At 37.4% G+C, this 20,044-nt stretch overlaps 2 protein-coding genes across 16 annotated transcripts in view; one reads left to right on the top strand and one right to left on the bottom strand.

Annotated features, from left to right (window-relative positions):
* Positions 1-8,997, top strand: part of LOC116540209 (ceruloplasmin) — a 58,562-nt gene extending 49,565 nt beyond the window's left edge. For 2 of the 4 annotated variants that reach the window (XM_032263611.1, XM_032263634.1), the window contains 2 exons: positions 4,728-4,832; positions 8,541-8,997. In XM_032263611.1, coding sequence (XP_032119502.1) covers positions 4,728-4,819 — 92 coding nt within the window. In that variant the 3' untranslated portion in view covers positions 4,820-4,832; positions 8,541-8,997. Of the gene's footprint in view, positions 1-4,727; positions 4,833-8,222 lie in introns of all 4 variants that reach the window. The other 2 variants (XR_004264357.1, XM_032263617.1) reach the window with 2 other exon arrangements.
* Positions 1-20,044, bottom strand: part of HPS3 (HPS3 biogenesis of lysosomal organelles complex 2 subunit 1) — a 44,322-nt gene that overhangs the window by 2,881 nt on the left and 21,397 nt on the right. For 4 of the 12 annotated variants that reach the window (XM_032263702.1, XM_032263659.1, XM_032263650.1 and 1 more), the window contains 10 exons: positions 18,221-18,375; positions 16,294-16,402; positions 14,017-14,198; positions 12,886-13,066; positions 11,447-11,680; positions 9,074-9,259; positions 8,538-8,726; positions 6,950-7,057; positions 3,524-3,730; positions 2,781-2,871 (listed from right to left, as the gene is read on the bottom strand). In XM_032263702.1, the coding sequence (XP_032119593.1) occupies positions 2,781-2,871; positions 3,524-3,730; positions 6,950-7,057; positions 8,538-8,726; positions 9,074-9,259; positions 11,447-11,680; positions 12,886-13,066; positions 14,017-14,198; positions 16,294-16,402; positions 18,221-18,375 (1,642 nt within the window). Of the gene's footprint in view, positions 1-2,780; positions 2,876-3,523; positions 3,731-6,949; positions 7,058-8,537; positions 8,727-9,073; positions 9,260-11,446; positions 11,681-12,885; positions 13,067-14,016; positions 14,199-16,293; positions 16,403-18,220; positions 18,376-20,044 lie in introns of those variants that run through there. The other 8 variants (XM_032263689.1, XM_032263694.1, XR_004264364.1 and 5 more) reach the window with 7 other exon arrangements.

The following is a 20,044-nucleotide window of genomic DNA, read 5'->3' on the forward strand; positions in this document are numbered from 1 at the left end:
ATAGAGATCGAGACCATCCTGGTCAACATGGTGAAACCCCGTCTCTACTAAAAATACAAAAAATTAGCTGGGCATGGTGGCGTGTGCCTGTAGTCCCAGCTACTCAGGAGGCTGAGGCAGGAGAATTGCCTGAACCCAGGAGGCGGAGGTTGCGGTGAGCCGAGATCGCGCCATTGCACTCCAGCCTGGGTAACAAGAGCAAAACCCCGTCTCAAAAAAAAAAAAAAAAAAACAAAAAAAAAAAAACAAAAGCTAAAATATAACAATGCACAGCTGACATAAAATCAGACCTTAATAAAAGCAACTACTAACTAGTTTGCAAAATCTATGTGAAAAATATGTATTATTGATGTTTTCCTATCAAACCAGTGTACTAACCTAAATGTGGAGCCTTTAAGTAGTATCTTAGAAACAAAAAAATTATTGGAGAGCTAGTGTAGAGTTGTTATAGTTAACAAAAATCTCACCACTTCCCAATTCTTCTCTTCTCCCAAATAAGGAGGGGCTAATACAGGTTATCACTCCAAGAACAAGGTCAATATCTTAAATTCATAGAGTACTTTAAAAATTAATATAGTGCTTTCATATATAACTTCTCTTTAATTCCTTCTAGAATCCTTTGAGGTTTTTATTTATTCAATCCAAGCCGCATCCCAAACAGAGTAAACTAATGGGTATTGTCTGATTTAGAGTTGGAAAAATTGAGGCTAAGAGAAGGTTAAAATTACTTGCTTTACTCCACTCGCCAGCTACCCATGTCTACAAGTAATGTATAAATGATCTATCTAAATGTAAATCTGTACAATTAAAATCCTCCAGCATGTCTAAAAAATATTGGTCAAAGGTTGAAAATAGTTATTTCTGGATGGTGGGATTTTAAATGATTTTTAAACTTTATTTTTATAATTTACTACAGTACTAGAATCTTTAAAAATAAGGATGGTTCACTACAAAAACAGTACTGAATATTTATTTCCTTAAACAAACAACCCATCCACTAACCCCTGTTTTAATGGTTCTGCATTAGTGTGGCAGTTGTCAACCAGGACAATTTTGTCCCAAAGTAGACATCTGGCAAAATCTGGAGTCAATTTTGTTTGTTATAACTGGGGTAGTATTATTGGCATCTAATGAGTAGAGACCAGGGATACTGTTTAATACCCTAAAATGCATAGGGGAAACCCCCATGCACATGGATCATTATCTGGTCCAAAATGTCAACAGTGCCAAGGTTGAGAAACGCAGCATTTGAGAAATAAGAAATCCAAGCTCCTAAACATATAAGTCCCTGAACTCCATCTCCAACCTTACCTTCTTGCAATTTTGCCTAACATTTAACTTTTGATTTAGTCCTGAACTTCTCATTAGTCTCACGACATTAGAAAACTGGCTTGCTCTTAGGTCACTTAGTCGGTAGCAGACCTGGAACTCAGTTCCAATTCTCCAGATCCCAATCCAGGGCTCTTCTCAGTGTACAACTATCAAGAAAAAGCCCTCCTGTGAAATGAACTTAAAGTTCTTCAGCTGTCTTCCTTTCTAATCAATGAACAGTTACAGGATGCTTCCTATAGGAGAGGCATATTGCTGGTAAGGAAGGTGTAACGTGAAAAATGAATAAAACACTATGCCAGCTCTTGAGGTATTACAGTCTAATAAAGGTAAATCACACATGGCACTTAGTACCACCAGCCTCTCCCCCATACAGACACACACGTATGTATGCACACAAATATATTTCGAAGACAGAGAAAAATACAACATTTGGGGGAATGATTATGGGTGAGCTGGGGTGTGTGTGGATGTGGATCAGAAAAAGAGGAAGAAAATCTTCTGATTAAGATAATGATGATACTGAGGTGTAAAGATGTGGATGCCTGCACTAGAAAGTGCTCCACCAACACAAACAGTCAATGATAAATTATGTAAAGTGTATGTAAGTGTGGCAAAGCAATCAGACACCTGACACTTCCATCTTCTGAAAACCAAAAGCAATCAGGGAGATGGGGAGGACAAAGAAAAAAGTCACCTCTTTCCCTTCCCAATCGCAAGGATACAGCTTTAATTAAAGTGGGATCTTCAGAAAAATAATCTCCAATGGCCACTGGCTCTGCCTTACATTTTAAAAATAAAAATCAACTGTCTTGGCTGGAAAGCACAATTTCAACTGTCAATTTCTAATATTTTATATGCTCGGCAATCGATATACCCATACCCTTTGTCATCAGGACCACAATTAACTAATTATATTAACAGATAGCAGGATAGAAATGGATTACATATCTATCAAGATTTATGATTCCGAAAATTCAAATAACCACAATGCTGTAAAATATTGTACAATTTAGATACTCAACTTTTAAATCCTTGAGGTTGTTATTCGTCAATACTTGCTTATAATTATGTTTAACAGGAATGATCTTAACTTCCTACATGAAGTAAATTAAGTACTCTGATCATTAATAAAAGATGTAACTGCTTTAATGATTACTCACATTTTTAAAACACTGATGCTGTCATTTTCTATGACTGTGATAATTTGTTAAGTGTTTGAAAAGATTAAGTTAAAAGAACATCAGTTCTGTGACTAGGAGATATATGAATATCAATCAAATGTCAAGGGGAGGGTATGTGAATGCTGAAAATAAGCTCCCGAGACGGGTCTGTAAGGCCCTCTGTCTCACTTGAGAATCACATGAAAATACTAGAGAAAGAAGGCTTCACTAAATTTAAAACTGAGACTCTTAAGTCTATAATCAAGTAAAAAAAAAAAATCATTTTACCTTTTAATGATGACAAATAGAGTTGATATTTGTCTCCACCACATTTTATTCTCTGACAAAGTTCAGGCAGCAGTTTTTTCCACCACAGAGTCTATCTTAGAAAAAAAAGAATAAATTTTATTTTGATGCATTTTATTCTCAGGTTTCAAATGAGAATAAGAAGATTGTGCAGGAAAGCACAGAGCAAAAATATACCATTTTGGTTAAGGCAATTAATTTTGTTATAACACAAGTTATATCAGCAGCCAGTCTTCTGCCTTAATTATAACATAAAAATAAGGTTTGTAACTTGAAAACCCAATAATACATATATTGTACATATGTACCTGGCTATTTTCAAGAAGTAACAGACATATCCCATTACCATCTCTTATGTGACAAGAAGGAAGGAATGAAGAAAAAAAAGAACTAAGGTCCAAAATTCTTCTAATTTCTAAACTAAAAATCATATGGCAGAGAAAATATTTTCCCATCATACACTGTTTCCCAAATCTTCAGGTAATCAACTACTTCATCTCCAAACAAGAGATTTTTAATGATGGTAATATACCATCTCCATATATTTTAACAGCATTTAATAGTACTCAAAACATATAACATAGTAAATATATATGCTCACTGGACCCACACTGCCCTATGAAGTTAGACTAGCATAAATTATAACCATTTTGCAGGAAAGGAAATGAGGTTATCAAATCTGATTATCACTGATCAAGCCTAAAAACATAATCTGAAAAGCATACCCGGTTCTCTTCTTTCAGTTCATGGTTAGCATATGGAATGACTGCCTCTGGGCATCTCTCTAACAATATGTCTATGCACTGTTCATACTCTTTTAAGCGTGTACGACACAGAACATGGACACTGAGGCCAGCAATAGTGTCTTCTGAAAGCGGCTCCAAGAATGGAATAATGGAAGCTATGTCAAATGAAGGACCACATACAAGAGACTATGAATAGAAAAGTGAAATGTTATGAAATGAGGCACCCCAAAAACTAAAACACAACATACAGAATTCAATTTCTTAAGAAAGACTAAACTTCACTTCCCAAAAATAAAATAGAAAGAATGCAATATCAGAGCACATGCATGTGCTCCTTATTTAATAGATCTAAGTAGAATAAAGTATAATATCATTTTGAAACTAACTCTGGTTTGAAGATCTATTTAATAGAAAGCAAACATTTTTAAATAACATGATTTTATTTGCTTTGAGTGGACTGCAAATTAAAACCAATGGAAATTCTTTAGGACCCTATCCTAAGGAAATAATCAACATTGTGGTGAAAGATTCACGTTCAATGATGTTTACCACAAGAGTATTCACAATACTGAAAATTTAGAAGTAATCTACAATGTTAATAAAGGATGAGTAAATACATTATGGCACACTCACATAATGGAACATTACACAGCCATCAAAACTATTTTCAAAGGCTAGTTAATGAAAAAATGCTTATGATAAAATAAGTAAAAAAAATTCAATACAAAATTATATTCTGAACATGACCACTTTTATAAAATCTACATGGGTAAATACACATACAAAAATCCTGTTGGAAGAGCATGGCAATTTGAAACAGCATACTGGATGGGACAACAAAGCCTATTCTTTGTTTTCTTTACACCCGTCCCTGTATTTTCCAAATTTTCTATAATAAGCATGTGCTACATATATATCCAAAATTAAAATTTAACACTTAAGAAAACTGAAGTGATTGTTTAGAACTAATCATTTGTATCGATACCACTTTGTCACATGATGAATGATAGGGAGCAGTATTATCTCAGCATTTACAACTTTACCAATATTTACTTTAAGCAATTAAACTATATATACTACTTTTGATTCTACCGCCAAAATAATCTCCACTTTCCCTTTCTCCAGGATAAAGATGAGATGGTCATGTCCTAATTTTCTTTTCCCTGTATCCTTTCTGCTACAGCATCTTCTGAGACTCACAGGAGAATATGGAATGTAATCTATCCAATCACAGTCAGTGTGATTATTTTATTCCAAATATCTACCAAGGAATGACCAGGAGAATAAGGTTGGTCCCTTTTCTTCCTGCAAGTTTAATAAATTATTCATGTGAATGATTTCCTGACAATCAGATGGCAGAAATGAAATTAGCTGATAATCTCTCACTCAAAGGGTCTCCCAACATGGAAGAAAAGAGATTGTCTCTATATTTAACTCTTCACTAATCCAGATAATGGGGGAGGGGGCAGGGGCAGTAGGAAGGAGCAAGGGATGTATACCAAATCATGACAAAAATGAAACTAGTCATAACTTCTACTATCCATGAACTTTACTTAATTTTATCCATGTAATCAAGAAGCTTGAAAATAAGGCCAGGTGCAGTGGATCACACCTGTAATCCCAGAACTTTGGGAAGCCGAGGTGGGACGACTGCTTGAACCCAGGAGTTCAAGGTTATAGTGAGCCATGATTGCCACAGCACTTCAGTCTGGGCAATAGAGTGAGACTCTGTCTCTTAAAAAAAAAAAAAATTATAAAAGTTTAGGCAAACTACATTTCTCCTAGCAAAGATTCCCAGAAAGAATGTACCCTTTTAAAATATTTTAAAACAAATTTTAAAAGATCACTGAATTATATGTTTTCAAGAAATTAGAAATATGCTTTAAAGCTTTATGAGGGAAAATTTAATAGCACTTATTCCAAGTACAATTTTAAATATGTAATTAGTGTATATGTTCTAGGAAGGCTCCACCTGTCTTGTCTAATGCTGCCCATCGCATCTATAGAACATGCTCAAGCAATATTTGTGAAATGAACAAAATCTGAGGCTAGGCCCTCAGAAGCCTTTGTATCACAATGGCACTAGAGACAAGAGACAAGAAGAATCTTCTTTGGTTATTTTTTTAAGAAGAGCATAAAAAATGCCATCTCTGGGAACACCACAGCCCCACCAGAAGACTGAGTCTAAGCAATATGGCCTCTTCAGCTTCCATCCTCTAAGCCCCCTTCCCAATTTGACATTAAGTAACAACCACCCTTATACCAGTTCCCATAGTGTAAATGAGGTATTGCAAATTCAAAAGCCTAAAGAGGCCAGTTAAATGATGAGATGCATGAGGGCAGCTGTGATAAGGAAAACAGACACCCAGCATTTGGGTCAGAATGCCACAAAGATGATAACTGTGTGGGAGGTCAGTGTGAGCACTGTCCAAGGAGGGGCTGCAGGTCAGCCCCAACCCTCTGGTCAGAGCAATGAGGGCCTCGGGTTAACGGTTCTGCTGAATTTTTCAAGAGTGACTTGAAGCTCAGAATTCTTAATAGGAAATCTTTTATTTATTTATTTATTTATTTTTTTAATTGCATTTTAGGTTTTGGGGTACATGTGAAGAACATGCAAGATTGTTGCATAGGCACACGCATGGCAGTGTGATTTGCTGCCTTCCTCCCCTTCACCTATATCTGGCATTTCTCCCCATCCTATCTCTCCCCAACTCTTAATTTTTATATGTTAGCAACTACACTCAGAAAACCAAAGAAAACAGATGTGGGAATTACATTCGGTCTTTGGGCCACAGAAGTATGTTAAATAAAATCATACGCTCATGTAGCCCAGTCTGATCCACCAAGTCAAATGTGGACTTCATTTCTCACTGCCAGCTAAAATACTGTTGCAGTCAGAATTATTAAAGGGTGATCCACATTTTCTAATCATCCCATTCATTTTTGAAAAATCCTTTTCAGGAACTAGATAAATGAACGACTTTGACCTGTTTCCTATAAGAGACATAGTAGTGCCTGGCTTGGGTTACAGGCCTAAAATGTGTAAGTCAACACTAACAAAAACAAACTACAGCAATAAAAACACTACTAAACATTTGCCACACTTTCATTTCACAAAGTGTTTTCAAGTACATCCTGAAAATGAGGAAAGCAGCCAGGAGACTTGGTGAAGTTCATTCATCCACCTGCAACGAAACCACCGCTCAGCATAGGTGTCCCATCCATCATCAGTTTCAGGAAGAGGCAGGAATTCCCTCCAAGTCTCCTGAGTAATCCTAACTATAAATTTTGTCCCCCAAAATTCTATATTCCAGATTAACAGGACACCTGGGGTCTCACCAAATTTAAATCTTACAGTATATTGCAATATGCATTTTCATAAGAAAAATAGGTATTTTTACTTACCTGTAGTTTTGAAAGATCTTCTGTGTAATTTTTATCAGCTGATGAATCAGATGATATTAAGACGTGAACCCATGGATAAATTAAGCCATAATGACTACAGGCATTTATCTAAAACATAAGAGAATTTCTCATAAACAAAATATAACAACAAAAGCTTGCTTATCCATTCCACAAAGAGCAAGCAATCATTCATTCTCTGCCATGTCATAGAATTAGGTACACACTTCCCTGGGAATGGAAAGGAAAGGATTTTTTTAGAATGTATTTCCCTGGAAAATATTTCAGTCTTGCTTGCTTCTACACTAAATACTAAAATTTAAATACTCCAAAGAGGCACTTTCCAGCAAAAACAGCAATATTGCATTTAAGCCAGTTATACCTAAAAAGAATATTGGAAATAATTTTTATTAATACTACTTTCTTTAGAAGGCAAAATATCTTCCACAAATTCTCAAGACAATTCCCAAGAAGCCCCTCTCATTCAAAATGCTAATAACTTTTCCACTTAATCCTTATTAGTCATGGCTAAGAATCTGGGAGAGAAATGGGCTGGGAGCAAGAAGGGTAGAAAGAAGGGTACAAAGAGTTGTTACTGGCTGCCTCGTGCCACAGAACAGCTGCCGTATGTGCAACTGACAGGAAACAGAGGCCCACTAAGGAAGTCTCCCTCCCACAGCCTTCTGCAGTTCCTCTCCTACCAAGGAGGTCTGCAGATGTCTTCTCTCTTATGTACTACTTAATTATCCTCTGCTGAGGAAGGACACAGATGTGGTGATGTTCTGGAAGAAATCCCTTCCTCCATGCTTTAGCAACTGAGCTACCACTGCAAGTAAGTGAGGGACATTCTTTTTTTTTTTTTTTTTGAGACGGAGTTTCACTCTTGTTACCCAGGCTGGAGTGCAATGGCGCAATCTCGGCTCACCGCGACCTCCGCGTCCTGGGTTCAGGCAATTCTCCTGCCTCAGCCTCCTGAGTCGCTGGGATTACAGGCATGCGCCACCATGCCCAGCTGATTTTTTGTATTTGTAGTAGAGACGGGGTTTCACCATGTTGACCAGGATGGTCTCGATCTCTTGACCTCGTGATCCACCCGCCTCGGCCTCCCAAAGTACTGGGATTACAGGCATAAGCCACCGCGCCCGGCCCTTTTTGGCTCATTGAAATCTCCACCTCCTGGGTTCAAGAAATTCTCATGCCTCAACTCCTGTGCAGTTGGAGCAGCTGGGACTACAAATGCATGCCACCATATCCAGCTAATTTTTTATATTTTTAGGTTTCACCATGTTGGCCAGGCTGGTCTCAAACTCCTGATCTCAGGTAATCCACCTGCCTCACCTCCCAAAGTACTGGGATTACAGGCATGAGCCACAGCACCTGGCTGACATTCTTTAGGGTACAAAATTATTTAAAATGTAGGTCACTTCAGTCATAGACAAATTTTACTTGTATTTTTAACTCCTGCGTAAATAAGATACCTGGTAATAGAAAACTAGGTTAGATTTTATAATAAATTATTAAAAATAAGACGGTACGTTTTTGTAATGGGTAATGTATGAGTTAAATTTAAGGTATTATTCCATTATCTTACCAGATCCTCTGATGTTCTTAATGGTGTGGTGTCAGGAGGCTGCCTCTTAGACAATCTCCAGATGTACTGTGATGTGAGCTTGAAAAAGAGTTCCTGAAGTAACACATCTGGGAGACATGCCACTATCTGAGCTTCCCAAAAGTCTACCAAGAGCTGAGGTGTTGTATCTTCATCCTTAGCACAAAGCACCTTGAAAACAGTAAAAGAAGCCTATATATTACAGATAAATACAGCACTGATAAAGCAACAGCTGGGCTGAATATCATATCATCACATGGGCCATGTAATTAATAATTTACCATTAGCATTAGTGCCATGGCAAAAGCAAATTTAGGCATTTTAAAAGGAAACAGATTCTAGGTTGTACAAATAAAGTTTTTCCAGATGTAGTCTTTTAATACTTTTATCTTATGAACTGATTATGTATTTCTGTTTTTTCAATAAACAAATGAAAAACTCACTTCTCTTATTCTGTCCCTCTCTACCACCAATTTTATGAGGCAATCCAGAAAAATCACATTTTCAAAGTGGCAAACCTTAAAAAAGGAATCTGCTTCTTCAATTCCAATTTTGTTGTTCTTCTGCAAGCCCAGAACTGAAGCCACAAGCAATCCAGGCTGAGTCTCCTTTAGGTAAAGTGCAAGCTCAGTTGGAACAATCTGTCCCTTTTTCTGTTGAATCAACAGCCGAGGTTCCAGAATGAAGCCACATACAAACTTCATCTTCAGATAAAAAAGAAATTTAGAAACAAAAGGTAAATTACATTTAGACTGTCCATCTTAGAAATACTAAACATGCTAGTGCATTCACAATGCATGATTAAGCTATTAATAATTTAATCACAATTTTTTCTTTAGCCTTTGACTAAAGGCTAGTTCTTATGCAAAGACACCACTGACTGTCTTATAGAAGGTACTGGTCAGGTGCAGTGGCCCATGCCTGTAATCCCAACACTTTGGGATGCCAAATCAGGTGGATCACCTAAGGTCGGGAGCTCGAGACCAGCCTGACCAACATGAAGAAACTCCATCTCTACTAAAAATACAAAATTAGCCAGGTGTGGTGGCACATGACTGTAATCCCAGCTACTCGGGAGGCTAAGGCAGAAGAACTGCTTGAACCCAGGAGACAGAGGTTGTGAGGAGCTGAGATCATACCATTGTACTCCAGCCTGGGCAAAAAGAGCAAAACTCCATCTCAAAAAAAAAGGGAAAAAGTTACTAATATTTAAGACTCAAGACGTCCTATTTTTTGTAGAGAGCTTTATATTTAGGTCTAGTTGATTTGAAAATAGAGTCAATCTTCCATATCCGTGGGTTCCACATCCATGGAGTCTACCAACCACAGATGAAAAATATTCAGGACGACTGGGCGCGGTAGCTCATGTCTGTAATCTCAGCATTTTGGGAGGCTGAGGCAGGCAGATCACTTGAGATCAGGAGTTCAAGACCAGCCTGGCCAATATGGTGAAACCCTGTCTCTATGAAAAATACAAAAATTAGCCAGGCACGGTGGTGCGTGTCTGTAATCACAGCCACTTGGGAGGCTGAGGAAGGAGAATCGCTTGAACCCAGGAGGTGGAGGTTGCAGTGAGCTGAGACCATGTCACTGTGCTCCAGCCTGGGCCACAGAATGAGGCTCTGTGTCAAAAAAAAAAAAAAAAAAAAGAATAAAAAAAAAAAAGCTGCTTCTGTTCTGAACATGTACAGATTTTTTTTTATTATTCCCTAAACAATGCAGTATTAACAACTATGTTCACAGCAGTTGACATTATATTACGTATTATAGGTAATGTAGAGATGATCCGAAGTATATTGGAGAAGCTACATAGGTAATATGCAAATACTATGCCACTTCATATAAGGAACTTGAGCTTCTGTGGATTTTGGTATCTGTAGAGAGTTCTGAAACCAATCTCCCATACATTCTGAGTGATGGTTAATATATCTTAAGTTAGTTTCAAAATTATGAAGAGAAAATTCATTTTTCTAGAATTCTACTCTTCAAAACAGAAGACATCCCAATGTTGATTTGCTCTCATCATAACAAAGCCTGTCCATGTCATTTGTTCGGCGATAAAGCACTTATGTTCTTCCTTTTTTAGCAACCCAAGTCATACTGTGGGCTTTGGCACAATCTGGCAACAAAACAGTGCAGGAGCACAGGTTCTGAAGTCAGGCTGCCTGGTTCAATTCTGGCTGTACCACTCACCAGCTGTGTGATCCTGATGAGTTCCTTAACCTCTCTGTGTCTCATCTGTATAACAGCTTCTACCTTGTAGCATTATTGTTAAGAATTAAATAATATATGCAAGGAGCTTAGCATAGCCCTGGTAAATAATAAGTGTTCAATTACCCTACCTCTTATTTTCTTCCCTTAAATGATGAACACCTTTGGTAGTGTCCCTAAATGACCTCTTTTCCAAGGGAAAGCCTGTCTTTCTTGGTACAGCATTCAAATGTCCAATGCTCCATAAAATCATCCGTGATTTTCCGAAGTGGGGGCTATTCCTGCAACTACTAGACTCCTAAAGCTCATGGCTAATATCCCCTTTTCTGTACTTAAATATATATTACTTGGTTCTTTTTCAGTACCACACCATAACCCTCATGCCAGATCACATTATCCCTTTGGAGCAGAGCCTGTTCTTCAGTACCAAGCTCAGTGCTCTGAACACACCTGACACTAAGCTGAAGTACTTGGATATCCACTGCTGCCATTTATCAATCTTATTTCTTTTTATTTTGCCAGATCCAAAGTCCCACTTGGATCATTTTGTTTCTAATACTGCCTATTTTCCATTACAACTAAGAACATATGAGCTAGAAAGAAGCCAGAAGACAGCTAAACACGTCAGGATTACCAGGTCCTATTTCAGCCTTCTGTTAACACTGGGCAGGGCACCATACCTCTGAATGGCTTTTCATTTCATTTCTGTGCATGTCAAGATCTCCCATTTTCAGAGCCACTGCTGCCTTGGTCAATGTCACTAAGATTGATGAAAACCCAGAAGTATCCAGCTTCCTTAGATAGCTCATGGCAGTTAAAGGATTAATATTCTTCATAGAAGGACTACAGAGAATATGGGGCACTTGCTTTGGCTCAGCCACATAAAACATCTGAACCACTTTTGCTGCTAATTCCTTTGGTGAGCATGAAGAAATAAAAGGAATAAAAGGTCAGTCAGCCAGAAGAAAGCAACAAAATCAACAAAACATATATGTGCAAAAAGCCAAGATACAAACATTCCAAGTAAGATAAAATTATAGGATTATGTTTTAATTTTAAAAAGACAAAACCGATACTGATACATGAGAGGCCTGAGATAACCTGAAGTGATCTCCTTTGCTGATTATAATGAAGAAAAAGCAAAAGTATGTACCAGGTTATTACCAGCATTTCTAATTTTAACACTTCAGAAGAAAATAAATATCTGATTAATTTACAACAAAAATCCATCACAGAAACTACTTAGTTCAAAATATATCCAATTAAGTAATCTATATGAGAAAACTTCATTTCTCTCAAAACCTTGCAAGATTTGATACCACAATTTCCAATCCGGCATATTTGCATCCAACTATGTTTAAAATACATGAGGGGTTAAAAATAATCTTTTCTTTTCTCTCTAAGACAGGGTTTTTCTGTATTGCCCAGGGTGGAATGCAGTGGTGTGACTGTGGCTCCCTGCAGCCTGAAATTCCTGGGCTCAAACAATCCTCCTGCCTCAGCCTCCTGAGTAGTGGAACTACAGGTGCATGCCATTAAGCCCAACTAATTTTTTAATTTTTTGTAGAGATAGGGTCTTGCTATATTGCCTAGGCTGGTTTCACATTTCGGGCTTCAAGTGGTCCTCCCACCTCGACCTCCCAAAGTGCTGGAATTACAGATATTAGCTACTGTGCCCAGTCCTAAAAACAATCCTTAATAATGTCTTAAGGTCACTGGGCTAAGGCCAGAGTTTTGTAAGTGAAGTATCGGACACTTGGAGTAAGAGACAACTAGGGTTTTGGGAAGGACTACAGATGAGAAGATGGAAGGCAAGGCCCGCATTCTATGTAGCTCTTCTGAGGATGTGCTGCTGTCACTGGGCAGGTGTTGAGACTACAATAGACCATATGTCCCTGTCTGTATAATGAGAAAGCATGAGAAGATTACCCATAAGTTCTTTTCCAAGCTATACTACCATCTTCATTAATGTAGAAAAGGGTGCATTTCTTTTTTAGAAAAAGAATAATATCAAAGAAGAAAAATATTTGGAACCTTATTTATAAACAGTACTCCATAAAATAAATCTCTAAAATTAAAAGTTAAAAATATTAGATATAAAATAGAAAACCATAATCACTTCACTTAATTCTTCATCCAGGTTTTCATAAAGTGAATGATTAATATAAAAGATTAATCCCTTCTCATATTTCTGTAATCCATCTTCTACCGTCCAGTCCATGCGGCCCAGAACTTCAGCCATAGACAAACCGGACATCTTATAGTATGGCAAGGTGAGATGAGAATGCTGGGAGTCAAGCCTAAAGGGAAGGAAATTTTTAAAATCTGAAATTCGTCATTTTTTTTTTTAAAAGACGGAGTCTCATTATGTTGTCCAGACTGATCTCAAACTCCTGACCTCATGTGACCATCCTACCTCAGCCTCCCAAAGTGCTGAGATTCCAGGTGAGAGCCACCACGCATAGTCAAATTTGTAATTTTTAAACCTGGATATCTAACACATTCTATAATAGAATATATCATGCTTTCCAGAAGACATGAATTCCAAAATGCTTTTCTACTGCCATTAGTAACTGAAACAAACTCCTAAGTTTTATTTTACAAAGTTCTAATTCATGCAGTTTCTTTTTGTCTGCTTACGATAGAAATGAAAATAACAATTTCTAATATTCATGATCAGACTCTAAAATAATGGTGTTTATAGGAGGAAAAGTCTGTTTTATTAATTTTTAATCATTCATGTGGATCAAGTAAGTCTGAAAACAATCATATGCAAAAAAATTTGTAAACGTTACTCTCAAAAATAAAAACACTATTTATACTAGTGTCCTTTTCTGACATCATAAAAGCACTGACTACTAAGATTAAAATCACAGACTGTCTAACTGGCACCTCTCCCTTAAGCTAACAGACAATAGACTAGTTGTACAGCTATATCAGGGATTTTCAAAGCCTGAGAAAAATGTCAAAGTCCTAAGTTAAGTGGTGGGAAAATCACAAACTTGAGACTTACTGCTCATCTTCTAAACTGTGACTCCCTAGAAGCAGGAAATGGGTCACATTCACTTTTGTATGGAAGTCTAGCACAGTACCTAACAGCATGTGTGCTCAATAAATGCTTGTGGAAGAAGTGAATAAATGAACTACCTCACCTCATGCATTCCTCCATTTATCAGAGATGGAAAAGCAAACAAGTGCACCCAAAGTTCAAGATGGCTTCTGTAACAAGGTTGCAAGAGGTGTCACCCACCTGCTGTAACAGTCCCCAAGGTGCCCACAGCTTTCCTTAAATGCTTCCAAAAGCTCTGCTTTCTCTCCAGGTTCCAGTTGACTGGCATCCATCAGGGCAGCTCTCACTAACAGATGAGCCTCACTGAGAAGGTGAATGCAGCTCTGCGTTTTGGCAGTTTTATAGGTATTGCTATAGTCTATCTAAAACAAAAACGACAAACACTAATGTTGCTGAAGAGAGACTCCCAAAAGTTCCTCAGTTCTTAATAACATTTATATATTTTGTTAGTAAAGTTAACATTTGGATATATTCAACCCTAAAAGTAAACAAAGTGGTTATTTACCATTCTGACAAGGGCTTTGCCGAAGGGCTTTTTTTCCCACTATCTATAAGCCAGTTGAATACATACAGGATTATAAATACTACCCTGTTAAACAGCTCTAATCATTAGAGAGGTCCAAATAATATCGTAATACTAATAATACTGTTAACTTAGCAACAATTTGATCTCAGTAAGACTAGTGAACATATTAATATTTAAAATAGTTTAAAAAGTTGTGATTTAATTCTTTCTCAAATTTAGCCTGAATATTCTTCCCTTATTTTAGTTTCAGTTGGTAAGTTTAGGTTCTACTACATCTATTTCCACAACTCACAGAGGGCTCATAAAAATTATCTCGAGCTAATCTGACTCAATCAATATATTCAAGACTCTAGTAGTCAAATCATCTAAATGAAGACTTTCAGTTAAGCAACACTGAAAAGACAGGGCACAGCTGATATAATAATTGGCATTAAATTACTGGCAGGGACAAATCAGGCAACCTTGTTGACCTGATGATCAAAATTAATATCACCAAAGAGGGGCAGATGAACAGCATGTGCCTCCAGATGTGATGCCCTTAACACAAAAATCACCAATGCAATATTCTGGCTGAAAATGCATAATCCTGAATCTAACCATTAAAAAAAAAATCAAACCCTAAATAAGGAATACTCTCAAAATAAAAGGAGAAAATTATATTTTTCAAAAATGCCCATGTCATAAAATATAGTGAAAGGCTATAGAAATATTCTAGATTCAAGGAGGTTAAAGAGACATCCTAGTTAAATACACTACCTGATCCTAGACTAGGTTTTGAACTAGAGGAGAGGAAATGCTATTAAACTAGTGGGTCAGTTGACAGAATTAGACTATGAATCATAAATCAGATAAAGCACTATGTCAATGTTAAACTAATTGAGGCCTACTACTGTACTGTAGTAGTGCAATAGAGTATCTTGATTCTTAGAAAATATATACTGAAGTACTTAGGGGCAAAAGACTGTGACGTATGCAGTTTACCTCCCAAAGAATCAGAAAACAGTGTATATATGTGTACAGAAAGCACAGAGTGCATAAAAGAGAAAGAGAGAGATGCAAATAGGGTAAAATGTTGATTATGGGGAAATCTGTGTGAGGAATGTGAATATACAGAATATTCTTCTTTTTTAAAAAAGAATCAAAAGAATAAGGATCTTGCTGTGTCACCCAAGCTGGAGTCCAGTGGTACAATCATAGCTCACTGTAGCCTTAAACTCCTGGGCTCAAGTGATATTCCCATCTTAGCTTCCCAAGTAGTGAGGACTACAGGTATATGCCACCATGACCGGCTAATTTTTTTATTTTTTGTACAGTTGGGATCTCACTATGTTACCAAGGCTAGTCTCAAACTCCTGGCCTTAAGCAATCCACCTGCTTCAGCCTCCTAAAGTGCTGGGAAGAATATACTTATTCTTGCAACTTTTCTGTGAGTTTGAAATTGTTTCAAAATAAAGGGTTAAAATAATTGCCAGGGATGAGTAGGAAGCTATCACTGCTTACATCAGGAATGAGGATGCTCACTCTGAGTCCCTCCCCACAGGACAATGCTAAAGTAGCTGTAGCGCCCCAGGACAATCTGCTAGTATTTCTAAGTAAGAAGAGTGGGACAGAGGTAAATGATCCTAGATTTTTTTTTTTGTTCAATTTCTTAGCTATCTTTGCTAGGATTCAAAATTAAGGTCAAAGACTATGTTTAGACTGACCAATTGATCCTCTTAGGAGAATGAGTATGAGTAGGGGAGTCTTACTGGTTCCTTGGATGTCAGAAGCTGTAAAAATGAAGAGGCAGAGAAAGATACACACTTCACTGTCACACAAAGCCAGGAAGCTGAATGGCTGTGGCATCCTGAATGTATGATAATTGTAATCATTTTCTGATCATAATTTCACTCTAAATATCTACAAATAAGAATCGGAAGTTTGAAGAGTACCATCTCTTTGTATAGTTGCACTGGTGAGATCGTATTCACAATATACAAATTCCACCCAGCCTCAGCTACAGGAGGTATTTTGATCTTAACACTGGTATCTTTTCTAGAACTAAAAGCAAAACAAAGGACAAGAATTTTAAAATGACATGATTAATAAATGGTACTTATAAATGGTAAATATTGGATATAAAATAACAAATCATTTTCATTTACTATTTTCTTCAGTGATTAACTGTACATTCCATTTTTATGAAATATTAGTTCACAATACTACATAGGCTTACTGCATTTAATATTCTGTAATTATCATGTAATGATAAACCAATTCCTTCCAATTCACTCCACAAGTATTCTAAAATGAGCAAGAAGGTCAAAGAACAGGCAAGTCCTATCAAAAAGAAAAGATCCTTGGCTGCGAAAATGCCTATGCCCAGGCTCCTTTCTGCACTTGGCCTTCATGTGTCTAGCATGCCCTATGCCATAAATCTAAGCAGAAGCAACATCATGGCTGCTAAGAATATGCTGAAGACACATGTCTGCTTAAAGCACCATCTTATCTCTTACTTTCACTATGTGATGCATTTTCTTTGGTGTACATTCTTTTAAAATTGTTTATCAAATTAATTTTCAAATGAATTAGAAATTTTAAAAGATCATTTAAAAATTATGCTATTAGAATGTCAAATGTGCAAGACTACAAACTGCTTTTCCTCTCGCCAGGAAGCTTTTAGGATCACTCAGCCCTAGACCACTCTGTGTACACTCAAAGCTATCAGTTACCAAAGTCAACCTCTGATTCCTGTTCATGCAACAAAGCACAGCCACTAACAATTTTAAAAAGTAAAAATTTATGTTAAAAATAACCTATTGTTGGGCCGGGCGCAGTGGCTCACACCTGTAATCCCAGCACTTTGGAAGGCCGAGTTGGGCAGATCACAAGGTCAGGAGTTCAAGACCAGACTGGCCAATGTGGTGAAACCCCATCTCCACTAAAAAATACAAAAATTAGCTGGGCATGGTGGCTCATGCATGTAATCCCAGCTACTTGGGAGGCTGAGGTAGGAGAATTGCTTGAACTGGAAGCCGGGAGGTGGAGGTTGCAGAGAGCCAAGATTCTGCCACTGCACTCCAGCCTGGGCTACAGAGCAAGATTCTATCTCAAAAAAAAAAAAAAAAAAAAACAAACAAACAAACAAAAAAAACAACCTATGTTGGATTTGAAATACACTACATGCTTCTCTCCCTGAAGAGATTTCTTTCTTGATTAAATTTTCCTTAGAGAAATGGATTGCAATCTCTACCACTAAGTAAGAAAACATCAAATAGAAGCATAATTAGTATGGAATTAAACATCCTATTCTAAACAATGGGAAAGCAGAAAACCTAACAGATAACAAGAGATGAATGTTATCAAAATTCAACTTTATTTTCAGATAGATCAGCCCACATCTATAGATCATAAACGTGCTTTAAGGTAAGACATACACTATTAATTTCTTTTGTAGTATCAGAAAATAATTTTTGGATAAAAATGTAACTACTGAAAGGGTCAAAGAAGAAAGACGGCAAAAAGTCCTGTAGTTTGAATTAGTATTATAGGCTCAGTCAATCCCATTAATTATACAGAAGAGTATGTCCCTTCACTAATCTAAAACATCATTGATTTTTACTGAAACTATTTTATAATCCATTTTCTCCTAAAAGTTTCCAGGTCAGTTATAAAGTACATTACAAAGATTGTTAGAATCTTCTTTTCTTTTCTTTCTCTGGAAAAAGACCACCACATAAAAGCCATTTGAAAAAACAAACAAACAAAAAGCCATTTGATCATTACAAGTTATGATTTAAAAAAAAATAAACACAAAATATACCAGTTACAATTCATTCCAGAAACTGGCAGGAATGCCTGGGGCAAGGGGATGCTTACAGAAGCCTCTTGGGTGACCCTCTTCTCTCTGGAATCGTCTCAGGGTCTGCTTTAGTCAAAAGTATGATGTGGTTTTTAAAGTGACAGATGGCTTTCAAGCCTATGAAAAGCTGTATTCTTAAAGCACAGACATCCATACTAACAGGTGGGCAAGCCTAGTAAAGGAAAATCACAAATTTAAGCAAGGAATAAAGGTACATGCACTTCAATCTTCAAAAATCAGTTTATTGATAAAATCTCTCTGTTCCCACGATCCCCTAGCCACCACCCACCCCCGAAAAAAAATAACAACAACAACAAAAACCACCAAGCCAAATTCCTATTCTTAATAGAGGAGGTTATCCAAACCTATGTAACCAATATGTATTGTATAGAGCTACTCAGCCAATAAATTATTGATTGAATAAATGCAGAAAGAGGGTCCCACAGCTGCAGGAACTTCTGTGTGTGCCCTACAGAGTGGCTCCACAGATACTTCCAGGAGAGGAAGCTGGTACCCAGCCACCTAAGGAAACCCCCATTAGTAGCAGGATAGTTAGGGGTATGCCCAAATGGGTTTTAGGCAAAAGCAGACACTATGAAAGGATATTTATTCTACTGCTCATAGAGTAAATAAAATGCTTTCTTTGTGGATGTGTGTGTGAAAGAAATGCTTGTATGTTCCAATAGCCCCTGACTATTAGCCTCTTAGGTATGAACAGTACCTGGAATGGCTGACAGGCTGGAGCACGTAGATAAACTAGAGGAGCCAGCCTTCTGCTCTTGTAAAAGACCATTAATTCAAGCAGAAGGGATAAGAAAACTAACGGAAGAGCTCTATTCTGGGAGCTGCTGCCAGGACCCTACCTTCTTGTCCATGCATGCTGTTTTGATTCTGAGGTCACATTCATTGCTACCTCCATGTAAAATTAGTTAAGGTGGCTTGGCTAGTGCTAAGGAGCCAGACTCTCAGAGGAAAAGCACACAGACCACATGCACTTTCAACCAGACTCTCAGATTGTGAAACTTTTTTCAGACATCACAGCTCTAAAGCTTGAGTCAGCAAGCCGGCTAAATGTGCACTTGTTTAACTGGCATCTAGGGCTTCAGAACTGGTGGAGTCGCAAGAAAGGAGGAACCGTGAGGTGTGATTATCCCTTCCCCTCCTACCTCCACTGGCCTCAAGGGGGGCATACCCCCACCAGATGCCCACCTCTCCTTATCCCTCCATCTCTTCCTTATTCCTTCCCTCTGCTTTTATAAGACTCTGAAAATACATGGAATTTTTTTCTTTCCAAATGCATATTGATCCTACTTCAATCTATTAGGTACTTCAAATTGCACCATCATCCCTATATAAGCCTATGTCTTTCTGAGGTTTGAAAAGGCAAGGAAAAGAAAGAAGAGGACAAAGAAGGAAGTTTTATATTTTTAATCTGTTATCTTTCTATTTTTACGAAGGAAATAACCCTGATTTTAAAATAATCTCTGGAAAGGCCATGTGTATATCTTAAACAAACAAAGGCACAGGAAATCTGTGGTTGTGGTTTCCCAAGAGGCTAAGAGCAGGCAGTAACCCTGGTCAACAACAGAAAACCACAGGCAGGCCATTAAAAAGGGTCACTAGGAACTCAGAGGCCATGCTTTCCATAAAACACTATCATATAACACAATCTAGGCAACAGTGACTCTGAAAGAGTATCTCAGACACATTAGGCACTAGGTCCGGCACTTAAGACAACCATCATTATTGAAGGCTTATTTTTTTGAAAAAAGGTATTACAGGTTCCAGACAGATATAAACCAACTTTTGAAATACAGAGCATCATGATTTAGGAGCTTCTT

Source organism: Sapajus apella, unplaced genomic scaffold, assembly GCF_009761245.1.
Source record: "Sapajus apella isolate SASKATOON/1434 unplaced genomic scaffold, GSC_monkey_1.0 scaffold4, whole genome shotgun sequence".
In the NCBI taxonomy this organism is placed as follows: domain Eukaryota; kingdom Metazoa; phylum Chordata; class Mammalia; order Primates; family Cebidae; genus Sapajus; species Sapajus apella.